The 14,805-nt window shown below is 41.8% G+C and overlaps 1 protein-coding gene across 1 annotated transcript in view; it reads left to right on the top strand.

Moving 5' to 3' along the window:
* The window catches only part of MAATS1 (MYCBP associated and testis expressed 1), a 62,305-nt gene that overhangs the window by 45,004 nt on the left and 2,496 nt on the right, over positions 1 to 14,805 (top strand). The window contains exons 14-17 of the mRNA XM_006090917.3: positions 2,455 to 2,676; positions 3,972 to 4,120; positions 4,643 to 4,734; positions 7,827 to 7,978. Coding sequence (XP_006090979.1) covers positions 2,455 to 2,676; positions 3,972 to 4,120; positions 4,643 to 4,734; positions 7,827 to 7,936 — 573 coding nt within the window. The 3' untranslated portion in view covers positions 7,937 to 7,978. The remainder of the gene's footprint in view (positions 1 to 2,454; positions 2,677 to 3,971; positions 4,121 to 4,642; positions 4,735 to 7,826; positions 7,979 to 14,805) is intronic.

The raw sequence follows: 14,805 nt of genomic DNA on the forward strand, positions 1-14,805 counted from the left end.
AAAGTGAACTTGCAGCAAAGCCACTATGACCCACCTTTAATCACACACATAACTCTTGTGCCGTGTGGACTTGGGCTCAAGTGTTAACCAGCTTGGAAATGTGCACAACTCTACTCCTTTCACATGACAGCAGGGCTGGATGGCCACTGCGTTTGGGGAGCTCGTGCAGGGGAGAGGGGAAGAAAGCCACAGGCTGTGAGACCCAACAGAAGGACCAGAGGAAGAAGAGTCTCTGAATCGGAGAGGCCTGGGAATGACGGAGACAGGGCTGCACTTTTCTGTTCAGATAGAGAGCAAATGCCCCGAAAGTGCCAGGTCCCAGGACCTGGGTGGGAAAATGCCCTCTTTGGCCCTTGGAGGTTTCTGGTTGTAGACTTTGGCAGATACACCTAAGCCAGTCCAGGCTTTTCAACTCTGTCCCATTTAGTGGACATGCTAGTCCTGACTGATATCATGTCAGCTAAGAGCTAAGGGAGGAGGTAGTGGGAAGAGCTGTCACGCAGCCAAGGACTCACCCTGCTTACCTTTCACTATACTAAGCACACTAGTGATGTGCAGGGGTCAGATGGAGCGGGCACCTCATGGGTGCCTACAGCGGTGCTGACCCTCTCCTGTTCTCCTCTTGCGTTTTCTGTGGAAAACAGTCCAGAAAATGCACAGCTGCCAATTACACGATATGACTGCAATGGAATCACCTTGCTAAATTTTTTTTTAACTTAATCTTCAAATTAAAATTTCTACCTGAGCATACCTTTCTTGTTGAGGGAGAAGATTAGACATGAACAGGATTTAAAATCTCAGGATTTTAAAGGTTGCCTCCCCCCCCCACCCCCCAAAACACACACACACACACACACACACACACACACACACACACACACACAAGTGAGGGAACTGTGATCCCTGGAGATGAGGAGGAAATCTGTTTGTGATCTCTGGGCTGAATGGCCGCCACTTACAGATGTTAGGAGTAGTGAGACTCTTGCCCTTTCTTTTCACCTCTCCTATTGTGTAAGTAAAGCTGGGCATTGTGGTTAGAAGGTAGGTATGGGCTGGGCAGTGGGTAAGGATGAGGATGAGTGTGTTGGACTAACAACTACGCTTGATTGACAGTCTCACCCAGTAGCCATATCACCTTGGAGACCTGCGCGGATTTCCTCCCTTCAAATAGAGCCAGAGGGGAACTGAGCACAGAGGCCGACTGTCAATGTTAAAGTAACATGTGCCTGGGCGGAGAGCTCTTCCTCTTATACTTGAGAATGGAAGAGGCAACAGGTGGGAGTGGCAAAGGATACAGTCCTTTAAATGCCTTTGTTCTCCATGTGTCAAGGCCAGGACAGACAGACACTGTGGCTTATTCCTGGCCAAGAACTCCAGGCCTTTATTTTACCTTAAGGATCATATAGACATGTATTTTTCCTGCTCTATTTCAAAGATAGTTGTTAATGACTTTGAAGTTATGGTTTTCTACTTTCATGTTATTCAAGATCTTAAAATTCCCCCAAACTTATGTTAAAGGATGAGGTATTAGGAAATTAAAAAGGTATCATTAGTGAATTTCTAGGAGATTCTATTTTATTAAACTCCATTGCTATCTTTAATAAAACCCTTGACATTTCTCTTTCTGTCTTGGAAGACATAGCACTTTATTTGGCTAAAATTGAGCCCGGCTGGCATGGCTCAGTGGTTGAGCGTCGACCTATAAACCAGGATTCTCGGTCAGAGCACATGCTTGGGTTGTAGGCTCGATCCTCAGTTTGGGGTGTGCCAGAGGCAGCTGATCAATGATTCTCTCTCATCATTGATGTTTCTGTCTCTCTCTCCTTCTCCCTTCCTCTCTGAGATCAATAAAAAAATATTTTTTTGAAATTGAAATTTAGCTCTTTTTTTGTTATTGTTAATCCTCACCCAAGCATATATTTCCATTAATTTTTAGAGAGAGTGGAAGAGGGGGAGAGACACAGAGAGAGAAACATTGAAGTGAGAGAGACACATTAATTGATTGCCTCCTCATGCCCTGACCAAGATCGGGGCTCGAGCCTGCAACCCAGGTATGTGCCCTTGACTGGAATCAAACCTGCGATTCTTCAGTCCCTGGGTCAACACTCTATCCACTGAGCCAAACTGACTAGTGCTAAACTTGAAATTTAAAAAAAAATGCATTCTGTGTAGACACTAACAGAATTCTTTGCTAAATCCTCTTTATAACTTGAGGACTATAAGCCTTCAGTGACTGACGGAGCAATCTACTTTCTCATGTCTAAGATTGTATCATAAGTTTTTCTAGTGACAGAACCCTCAAATGGGGCCAATCTAGAGATAATATTCCTAATAAAAACCAAGTGCAGTCTGAAAATAAAGTGACTGTCAATGGTTCTGGGTAACCCAGCATTTCTCCTTATAAATCCCCATTTTTAGCGGAATTTGTATCCTTAAGATTACATTATTTTTAAGGTGTCACTAGTTGAAAACCATCTGAATGGACTGGAAGGAAGGGTGCTGGCAGACATGTTCGACTTCCTGTCCAAAGAGCTGGTGAGACTCCAGGAAGAGAGGAGAATCCATGCCTTTGCCATGCTGGCTGAACGACAGCGGAGGATGCGGGAAGCCGAGGAGAGTGGTCGGCGACAGGTGGAACAGAGGCGCCTGCGGGAGGAGGACGAGATATTTAAGGAGGCAAGTGAGGGCAGCGGGATATCTGGAAGCTGTTTGTAAGGAGCAGAGTCAAACCAAAGGAAACTGAAGAAATGAAATGCATTTTTTTTGTATTTTTCATTGTATTCAACAAATATATATTGAGATCTCACACAGACACACATTTAGCCACCTATTTCCTTATTAACTCATGCACATACAAGCACATGTGTCCAGAACCTTACACATTTATAAAGATGTACAGAAACACACAAGTATATGTGTTACTACAGGTGGAACACAGTAAACTTCCCAACCATGGACTATTATAAAACTCAGCTAATTGTTCCATAGGTTCAACTTGATTCCCAGTAAGACTCTGGGCTCCCTAGAGCAGGCATGTTGTACATCCCATGGTGCCTTCCATCCCACCAGAATAGATCACTGTGCACAGTAGACATTGGGCAAATATAAAATGTTTGCTGTAACATTGTGAGAGGGGAAGGGGACTGTGGTCAGGAAGAACCCACGGCAGTCTTCTGGGATACTGGCAGTGGCTGGTGGCTGCTGGCTTTCCTCTGATTCACTGCACTGTACATTCATGCACTCTGTACTTTTCTGCATGTGTATTCTGTTTCACAGTTTGAAGAAAGCTGTAAGAAGAAGCAATGTAGACGGATAAGATGGTTCAGAAAGTTCATCAAAGATCCAGGATCCCTCTAGCTTTCTGCTTTTCTGTCCCTAAGGCCTGGCCCTCATGGCAGTTTAAGATGACTTCTGGTGCTCCAGCATTATGTCCCCATAAAATGAGGAAGGAAAAAGGAAAAAAATAAAGCTAGGTCTTTCCTTTTAACAATCTGTTCTGGAAGGTGCCTGCATCACTTATGCAGGTATTCCCTTGGCTAGAACTATGGGTGCTAGGAAATGCAGTCTGTTCTAGGGATCTATTGGCTCAGCTAAAATCCAGAGGTTCTGTTATTGAAGAGGAAGGACATTGGGAAATACCTTAGTCTCTGCCACAGTTAGGTAGTGTGACAAGACATGCTGTGGGTAAGAACATAGCCGGGATCCAAGATCTTTCTGCAATGTGTAGTGTCCACCCCCGAGGAAAATCCACAGTTCTAAAATGGGTTAGATGGGAAGGGGCTGCCTAGAATGGGTAGAAAGGTAGGTTAGAAACAAATGGTCTAGATAGTAGAAAAAAGGTACAATCAAAGAAGGGACTTAACGAACTGAGTAAATGAGCTAAAAAAAAGTCGACCAATGTTCATTTTTCTTGTCTTGTTTACGTTAGTATTCCTGTTCTCAGTAACTGTGGGCATTTGGGGTTTTTACAGGTGGTTAAAGTTCACCAGAGTACTATATCTTCATATCTGGAAGACATAATACTGAACGCCGAAGAGAATACTGCAGAAGAGCAAGCCAGGGCGGAAATTGAGAAGAAGGCTAAGGAAATCAATGACATTGCTTATGAAATGGAAAGCCGGTATGTACCAAGAGAATGGATGGTAGAATAGATAGCCCACTTGCTGTTACTTACATGTACTTTTCAGGAGCTTAAGAGTTCACCACCAAGGAAACACAAATATGTAGCTCATGCTTCAGTGCCCATTGTTTTATTAGCATAACGCTTTAGAAGCTAACATGCCTATCCCTGTGCATAGTGGGAGCACTGGGAGTAGAAGTCTCTGCAGTCTGGTTCGCTTTTACATTACTGACTTTAGAATACCTCAAAGCATGAAGGACATGTGAGTAAGTACATGCAACATTACCTGGAGTCCACCCCGAGGTGTGTGGCCCCATGTATAAGTTGTATCTCTAACATTCCCTTCCTGGCTGGCAGGGTACATGAAGGGCGGGGCCCATCTGACTTTTCCATGGGATTAACCAAGCTCACCAGGAATGTCATATTTCACTTAACCAAGGGAAAGGCGATGGTGGAGTTCCTTTACAAGTCAGGAGGATCCAAGTACAGCCACAAAGAAAGTTTAATTTGTTTGTTTTTTAGTCGAACTCAGCTTCAGTCAGAGGAGATTGTTGCCGAGTTGGTTTATAGTTTCCTGATCCCAGAGGTGCAAAAGGACTTCGTCAAAGAAAAAGGTAAACCCATGCAAATCCGTCCCTGTATGATTTTTTAAAAAGATAAACTCTTTCAATATGCCAAAGATTTAAAACTGAGCAGAGGTATGGGGAGATTTCTGAAGGAGAATCACTGAGCTTTCTTATTTCAGAGCCTGTCCAGTTCTCTTCCAGCTGATTCCAGATATACTCACCTCTAGTGTAGATGGGCAAAGTCCTAATAAGCGTGGCCGAGCATCAAAATCCAACCCTCCTTTGAGAGGGAGTTCCCAAGTTCCAGAAGAGGTGTACTTTGTGATTTGATTTTTTAAAAACATAAAGTAAATGTTGAGAATATGCGGGAATTTCAAAATGAAGCAGCCTGTGGAGGCAGGGAACGTGCAAGGTGGCTGTTGAAAGCGGGGGCGCCTGAAGGGTCTGCTGCCACTCTGCTGCTCCCCTGTGTCACGGATGCCTCCAGTGGTTGCCAGGTTTGTATGGCAGAATAAATACCCTCAGATGTCACCTGTCAACAGCGGATGTTTTGGAAGATGGATGCTTTTAGTCAACAGATAAGGAGAAAAAAGTGTGTCTTAAAAAAAGAATATTTTTTTGGAGCTTTCAGACTATTGGTGACAGACCCGATCCCAGAGGGAGGGGTGCAACCAGAGGTCAATACTTAAAGTGAAATAACATCTTAATAGGTGTCAGAGCTATTAAGGGGGATTCTGGACAAGTTCAAGAGAAGTGTAGTATTTTAGGCCATTTAACCAGGATAAAGGAATGGTGGGGTTCTCATGGATTTGAAGAGAACAAAGAAATATCTTATTTTCCCATTATATGATTGCACTATAATTTTTTAAACCAGTACCCTCTTCAATAAGCATTTAGCTAGTTTCCAGTGTGTTTTTCTATAACTAGTGGTGCTGCAATCAGTATATTTTACACATGCCCTGGTTGTGCTGCTGAGAATAAATTCCTAGCAGTGAATAAGGTATGTGAATTTTACATTTCGATAGGTACTACCAAATTGCCCCACAAAAAGATTGTTCTAACTCATACTCCCATCAGCAGCATATGATAGCGCCTATATGAGCAAAATTTAATTTTCAGGTAATAAATATTTCTGTGTTACCTTATATTACCTTAAGAAAATATGCAACTCCTTTCTACTTCTCTGAGGTCCCAAGTGAGGTCAGCCTGTGTCAGATAAATTCTCCCAAGGGAATCCAAAGAGAGGGGGAAACTGTATTTAACAGTTACTCCTTTGTGACCCCCTTCTCCAGCTCCTCCTGGATCTGAGGGAAGGAGCTGGCGGGGGACTTGAGCTGAAGGAATCCAGTGGGTCTTGTTTGTGGGCACACTGGACAAGTCCTTAGCCTCTTCACTTTAAGTATTTAAAAATATATTGCCATAGACCAATTCCAGCATGTCATAATTTCAAGAGTTTCATCAAAAGGTTGATGAGACTTGGGGACTCAACAGGGTTGAGTCACACATGTAGTCACCTGTTGGGAATGGCTAAAGGCATTTCCCCAAACCTGAATAGGAAACTGATTGTGGCTGCCAGACAGTTAAAGGGCATCTTAATCTACATGTTATTGCCTCCTACTGGCCAAACACCTGAACAGCCATAGGCTATTCCCCAAACTGACAATGCTTCTGTACCCTTTGAAACCTTACCCTTTGAAGTGTATTATCTCCACCTTGCCTTAGGACAACTTGTGTTAATAAAAGCAAGGGTCCTAGACAAGGAGGGAGTCTTCAGTTCCTTTAGCTGAAGGCCCTCTGACCCCCCAATGCCTTTCAAAATTATATCTCGTCTCTGGACTCTTTATTAGTCTCTGGATTCCTATGTCATCTACACACAGCCTTTTCCCAATTCCTGAACCCTTCTTGATGCTGGGACAAGAACCCCGGCAATATATATTTTTCATTGATGAGAGAGAGGAGGGGGGCAGAGAGAGAGAGGGAGAGAGTGAGACAAAGAGAGAAACATAGATTTGTTGTTCCACTTACTTAGCATTCATTGGTTGCTTTTTGTATGTGCCCTGGCTAACTGGAGATTGAACCCCCAACCTTGACATATCAGGATGATGCTCTAACCAACTGAGCTACCCAGTCAGGGTGGCCTCCTCCCTTTATGTGCATCAAATCAAGAAAACCTTACGGACAGGGAGCGCACACTACCTTTGTTTCTCTTTTCAAATAAGTGAGCCATATGTATTATATGTACTCTTTACCCCAAGTTAAGATATTATATGCAGTCCATTTTGAGATATCTTGTTTTGGTTTATTTTTAGCTGAGGGGTGGGAAAGACCTTGAAGAGACCTGTAAATAGATGTAAAATAACAGTAACTACCAAATTTTAAATGCTGCTAAGTTCTAGACAAGGTACTAAGCATTTTTAAAAGTACCTGATCTAAATTTCTTACAATAGCTGTAGGTGTGTTCTCATTATTCAGTTAAAGAACTTAGTGGTTAGACACATTATAGAACTTGCAGATTTGAACCATTATCTATGTGGCTCCCAAGTCCCCATACTTTGGGTCATACTACTGTGAAGTGCTGCAGGTTGCTGTGTGACTTGCCCTCTAAATTTGGATGATGCCTGAAGAGCATAGACTCCACAGTACTTCTCACTGCCCTTTGCTAGCTATATGACTTTGGGCAGATTACTTAATCTTTCTGTGTCTCAGTTGCCTCATCTGAAAACGGGGATATTAATAAAATTTTCTTTTAGGGTCATGAGGTTTAAGTGAATAATTATATGCCAACTGCTTAAAGCAGTGCATTGCATCAAATAAGGGCAAATGCTAAATGCTAACATCATCATCATCATGATTACTTCTTTGCAAGGGAAATGTGGTGCTTAATGTACTAAGCCTTGATGATACACATTCTTAGAGTGTGGAGCTAGGACCACCTTCTAAAGCCATGAGCCTCCATATTAGAAACTGAGGTTCAAAGGGAAGTATGGGGCACCTTACCTTTAAGTCATTTATGATCTTTGTGTTACAAAATTTGCATTCTGATGCAAAATTATCATTTCTATCACGACTGTTTTTGAAAACATGTGGGAATGAATGAGTTCAGACTTTCAGAGTAAAAATTCTTCTGTCACTTGGCACAGTGAGGAACGCACAGCGGAAGCATATTCTTGCAGCCCATCAGATTATCCACAGGCACACAGGAGACATGCTTGCAAGGGACTTTGCTGAGCAACCGCAAGATGAGCACTGACAAGTTACTTAAGGAAAAAACTCAAAGTGAGAAAGAGCTAAGGTGAGTTTGATTTTTCCATCTGGAAGGAAGTATAGAGGAGGGAAAGTAGCATCATTCAGCTTTGAGCTATCTATAATAATAAAAGCATAATATGCAAGTCAACCGAATAGCCAAACAGCTGAACAACCTTCTGGACGACTACACTATGACACCAGGCCAGCCAAGGCGGGTGCGATGTGATTGGTTGGGGGCCCCACCATTGCCCCATGATCACCTCGTGGAGCTCCATGATCCATCGTCCCCCAGAGAGAGGCCCAGGCTACCTGGCCCACGGTGCTGCAGTGGGTAGGCGAGGCCTCCTTCTGCAGGGCATCGATCGAGGGACTCCTGGACTTGGAGAGGATGCAGGCAGGGCTGAGGGACCGCCCCCCACCCCCAGTGCATGAATTTTGTGCATTGGGCCTCTAGTACTCTAATAATCATCATATGAAAAGATTGCCCATTGTTTAAGAAGATGAAGCACTCCCATGTAAATTGGCATATTTCATCTAGGATATGGAACATGCTATTGAAATTATTAGAGAATATAGTAGATATTATAGCAGTTGGACTCTTGTGACCAGAAAACAGGACTCTAGATTATTTTTATGGTTTCTTTTAGCGTGTGACTGTACTTATCACAAATAAAGCTGCAAAAAAAGAGCTTGTTCTCATGGAGGTTCCCCTATTGCATTGTGCTAGTTGTAAGCATAGCACGAGGCACAGCCTGCCTGATTCCAGCTCAAATGCCTTCTGCAGTGTCCACCAGGGGTTGGTTTTAGGCTCAACTAAATAGTCACATGCATAAGACTGACATGGACCACATTTGATAGGATTTGTGTATCGGTCTACTCAGCAAAATACAAGGCAGGAACCGCAGTGTCCAGCAGAGCCTCAGGCAGTTCTCTTCCTGTGGGAGCTCTTGCCGTAGCCACACAGAAGAACACAGCCACTTTCTTTAGCCCCCAGGTTACATAGTTCAGGTACAAGGAAAAGAGATTCACATTGAGTGGGTGCAGGAGTTGTCTGGTTTACATGTCCCAGGGCCAGTATTGCTTGTAATAATTCCATAGGCAGAGTTTCCAGGGTCCCCCAATGGATTTGCCCAGTTACAAAAGTCAGCACACTCAGGGTTAGCTCAAAGCTACAGTTTCCTATTCAGTATTAATAATTCACTTATTAACCCTTCCCAGTCAGATTCTAGTTACCACTCAGGGGTCATTTTTGGCTCAAGTAGTGTTAGTAACATACTTGACACTTATCACCTATCAGATTACTAGGAGAACAAAGCTAAAGAGCCAATTGAAACTAAAATTCTCATTAGAAGGGAAAACGGAGTGAACCCTTTGCCTATACCTTCTCCCTCACCCTCCCATAGCAGAGGCACAACATTCATTGTTGGGCCTGAGGGTATGCTGTCAGGTTAGGGAAGGAGCCAAAGCTTAGGGGGGAAATTGAGCCTGGCTGTCAGAAGGTTTGGGGGTTGGCCATCTCTGCCACCAACTATAGAATCTTATACAATTAATTTCTTTTCACTTGAGGCATGAACATGCTCATGTGACCGAGAGACCCTCTTAGGAGAATCTGCTGGGACTTTAAGTCTTAATAAAAGAGGGTCATGGAAGGAAGGTTGAGATGAGGGGGCAGTGAAGAAAGAAAGCAGAGAAAAAACTGATAAAGGACTCTTAAATATCAAGCTGTGGATATCATTACAGCAGAAAAGCTTTTTTATTTTTAATATACTTTTATTGATTTCAGAGAGGAAGGGAGAGAGAGATAGAAACATCAGTGATGAGAGAGAATCATCGATGGGCTGCCTCCCGCACACTCCACACTGGGAATCGAGACCACAATCCAGGCATAAGCCCTGACCAGGATTTGAACCATGACTCTCTGATTTACAGGTTGATGCTCAAACACCGAGCCACCCAAGCTGGGCAGTAAAGCTTTTGTTTTTAATTAATAATGAAATAACCTCTGAAATCATTGAAGATATAATCCATATATTTATTTGCATGTTATATACTATCTGTATATATAATTTGAACCAAAGCATTTTGACTATCATGTGATAAAGTCATCTTGTGTTGGGGTAGTCATTTTCTGCATGCAAATGTAATGAGATTAATAATTTACATAGTTTGACTTGAATACATCCGCATTTACTTCTTAGTATAACACACCTGTGCTATGACATCCATGGTGATCTGTGAAATCAAGCCACAGGAGTGTTAAAATGATTTTTTCCTTTATGCTTACTGAAACTAAAATACATTTCATTAAAACCCATTGTTCCAATTATCTATAGGAACGTAAGCACAGGTGACCCAAAGCGTTTCATTTGGATATACCAATACAAACGTCAGAGGGTACTTACTATTAATTAATATGGCCGAGCTTAACCAAAAACTAAGAAGAGAGAGAGACACACAGGAGATAAAAATGCAAGAAATCACACAGGTTTATTTACCAGAGAGCTGATGGGTTTCAGTCCTTGGCAGGCCACCCGGAGACACTCGCCAACAGAGGAGACACACGGAGGTCGTCAAAAATACGCTGCAGCAATGAGCTCGGTCTCTTGACTCGAAGAGAGGCGCCTCTGGCAGTTTGGGCTCAGGCAGAGCAAGAATGGCAGTTTCACAGTTCAGCAGTTTCCAGGGGGGAGGAGAGCGTCCTGTCTGTGGAGGGCAGACAAGCGTCTGAACCTCAGCAGATTTGCTCTCCTTAAATCCTTGAAGCTGGGCGTCTTCAGTGTCTCATATCGGGTGCCATACACGGGTGCTGCCCTGTTATCTAGGTGTACACTCAGGCAGGAAAGTTGTGACCATGTTCACAGCTTATTAATCATACATACATCTTAATTTTGGAGTTGTTTACAAGTTTTGGTCTAAGAATAAAATGGGGTCTACTTATGCTAACTTATGCTAATACAAAGTGAGTCTACTTTATGCTAACTTATTGCTAATACAAAAATGGAGTTTACTTTATGCTAACTAAACTTATTACTATAACAGGCTTCTTCAGTGTCTCTTGCCAGTGTGCTCCGGTGGCCTTCTGGGCTTATCAGGATGCACACGCAGGGGGTTGCAAGTTTCTTATCAGGAGTTAACATGCTGGGAGTTATTGGTCAGGAGTTAGCTTGCAGGGCATTACAAGTTACTTATCAGGGTCTCACACACACACACACAAGTTAAGTTTCTCTTCTAAGTAAAGTTTAAAATTCACTCTAATAAAAAAATGAAATTTGATTATACTATCTTATACTAACTAAACTTATTACTGTAACACCCATTATATAGTTATAAAGTACAGTTAAAAATATAGTTGCCAAGCTAACCAAAGACACTCAGCAAGAAAGAGCAACCGATAAATTAATAAAGTATCTTCTTAACACTCAATTGAATGTTTGGAACGTGATGCTTAATGGCCCCCCATAGTACAAATTTCTCTTCCTTCCTTCTCTCAGAGGGAAGATGGGAAGGACAGCTGTGAGATTATAATAATGCTTAGAGAAAGGGACCACTGATTAAAATTTTTTAAATTGGCTTGAAGACAATAAAGAGCTAATAAAGCAGTGAGGAATTTCTGGGCAAAAATTTAGGAGAAGACAAATTCAGAGCTTTGGAGCTGGCCTTTGGAGCCACTTTTTTTTTTTTTTAAACAGAGGGAATATGCAAATTCTTTAAAAAATGTGGCTGAAAGGCTTAACAGTGCTTTTATCAGCTTTGTAAAACTAGGGGGACAAAAACTGGAGTCATCTTGAGGCTCTGGTAAACCTCCTCCATTTGGGCTGGGACTCGGAAAGGCTGTGCTCTGGTAGGAAGGGTTGCTTGGGTGTAAACCAAGCATGTCAAACTTGCAGTGCGGCCCACAATGAATATTTTTGCGGCCCAGCCAATATAATGGTATGTAAGAAACATTTTAATAAAAATTTCGTAACTTAATTTTTACAATATCCTGTTATACATAATTATTAGTAATGAACTACAACATTCGCTAATGACTGATTACTATAATTGTGTTGCATTCATTTCCCTTATGCGCCTAATGCACAGGCACATCATTTCTCTCCACTAATACTAGCAGCGAATATTTTAGCAGCCAATTGCCATGTCATCAGTCTTGTACTGACTTGTGTGGTGTGCGCAACAGGAAATACTTCACTTTCAGAGAACAAGAAAAATAGGTTTATTTGCGTTACGCTTATTAATTTGTGTAGTTATTCAGTATCTGGTAAGTTAATGTTTAAGAAAAAACATTAATTTTATGAAAATGTTCTATTATTTTATGTTAACGATTACTCATTTATTTCAGCTCTTTGTATTCAGCATGTCTCTATCAAAATAAACCTACGTTTCTGTGAAAATTGAAGCTTTTGGTTTTTTTTGGCCCACATGAACTTAAACCTTGTTTATTTGGCCCATGTTAGCCTTTGAGTTTGACATGCTTGCTGTAAACTATCCCTCTCATAGACTTCAGTTCAGATTCTAATCATCTGAATGATCCAAAAAATATCTCAACCTCAGAAATTAAATTAAAGAGATACTTAATTCCTGTTGCCTCAAAAAACTTGTCAGAAACAAAAGTTAAATTCTCATTGGAGAAAGTTGACATTATTCTAGACCTCAGTTTATTTTCACAAACAGTTTCTCATGTACAATTTCCAGAACACAATCAAGAATGTCCCGATTTATAAGGAGGCACATAAAAATGTAAACAAGCAGCAGCAGAAATTATGTAGATCATAGAAACAGACCTAAAGGGAGCTAAAATATTGGAATTAGTAGACATGGATTTTAAAATAACTATGCTTATTGCTTTGGATTTCTAGTCTCCAGAATTGTGAGAAAATAAGTTTCTGTTATATAAGCTGCCCAGTCTCTGGTGTTTTGTTATGGCAGCCCACTCTAAGATTTTGGTCCCAGGAGTGGAGTGTTGCCACAACAAATACGTAAGCACGTGGAAGCAGCTTTGGAACTAGATAATGGGCAGAGGCGGGAAGAGTTTTAAGGTGCATGTTGGAGATACGGATGCTCATGGCGATTCTGGTGAACTTTCAGACAGAAGTGAGGAATGCGTTATTGGAAACCAGAGGAAAGGCAATCCATGTTATAAAGCAGCAAAGAACTTAGCTACACTTGGTTCTGTTTTATGGAAGGTGGAACTTGCAAGCATGAAATTGTATGTTTAGCTGAGAAGATTTCTAAACAAAATGTTGAAAGAGTTGGTTTCTTCTGGCTGCTTACAGTAAAATGTGAAGGAAGAGAGATGAAGAAGGAATTGCTAAGCAAAAAGGAGCAAGAACTTGAAGATTTGGAAGAATCTTAGCCTATCTGTATTTCAAAATGTAAGAAAGTATATTCGGAAAAGAACACTAAGGATGTGGCTGAACAGCTATTTGACAGAGAGCTTATGTGAACTGAAAGGGCTGGAGATGGCATGAAATGAAGGAAGGCTGTCGGGCTTCTTGGATTTGACCAGATGAGACAATACAGGTATTATGCTCCAAATGTGCACAATTCTTCAATAGACAAAAATAACCTGGAAGGCGATTTAAAATTAGGGCCACTGTCTCAGTTTCAACAGGTCAGATGACCTCTGCCCAGAACCTTAAGGGTGGGACCACACATAGGACCCTACCCAGGGAGCCGTGGGGATGGCACACCGTAGAGATGAAGGGGTGGGGTCACCCTACATGGGAGTAATTGGGCCATGCTAGTGACCTGGAAGCTAGGACAATGAGCTAAAGGATTAATCTCAAGCTTTAAGATCCAGTAGAATTTGTCTGGCTAAGCTTTGGACTTGCATGGGACCCATTCCTTTTTTCTTCCTTCTCACGTCTCTCTTTTGGAGTGAGAATGTCTATCCTGTGCCTGACACATCATTGTGTTTTGAAGCACATAACTTGTCTGATTTACAGCTGGAGAAGAATGTTGCCTCAAGATGAATCAAACCTTGAGACTCACCCACATGTAAATTAGATGATATTGAGATTAGATATTGGACTTTAGAATCTAGAAGTGATGTTCAAATGAGTTAAGACCTTGGAGCTGTTGGGATGGAATGAATGTATTTTGCATGAGAAGGCTGTGAATTTGGGGGATGGGTGTGGAATGCTCTGCACTGAATTGTGTCACCCCCAAATTCATATGTTGAAGCCTTTAACCTCTAAGACAGTGGTCGGCAAACTCATTAGTCAACAGAGCCAAATATCAACAGTACAACGATTGAAATTTCTTTTGAGAGCCAAATTTTTTAAACTTAAACTATATAGGTAGGTACATTGTTATTAACTTAATTAGGGTACTCCTAAGGCTTAGGAAGAGCCACACTCAAGGGGCCAAAGAGCCGCATGTGGCTCGAGAGCCGCCGTTTGCCCACCACGGCTCTAAGATATTGACGTTTGGAAATGAGGCATGTGGGAGATAATTAGGATTCGATGAGATCATGAGGGTGGGCCCCTCATGACGGGACTAGTGTCTTTATTAGAAGAGACACCAGAGTTTGCTCTGTCTTTCTCTGCCATGTGAGGACACAGCTAGAAGGCAGCCATCTGTAAAATGTTTCATAAAGTAGTGCCAGCCATTTCAGAGTTGAAATTATGCAGTGTGTTCTCTGATAAAAATGCAATGAAATTACAAATCAATGACAAGATAATTCTAAGATGTTTGGAAATTTAGAAATGTAGGTGCAAATAATCTCTTCATCAAAAAAGTTTCAGGACAGAAACTAGAAAATATTTTGAACTGAAGAATAACAAAAATGCCATGTATGTATCAAACTTGTGGAATGCTGCTAGTGTGGCGCTTACACAGGAATTTGTAGTCTTAAAGGCATTTATTAGAAAA

This window comes from Myotis lucifugus, unplaced genomic scaffold (genome assembly GCF_000147115.1).
Source record: "Myotis lucifugus unplaced genomic scaffold, Myoluc2.0 scaffold_84, whole genome shotgun sequence".
Classification (NCBI taxonomy): Eukaryota; Metazoa; Chordata; class Mammalia; order Chiroptera; family Vespertilionidae; genus Myotis; species Myotis lucifugus.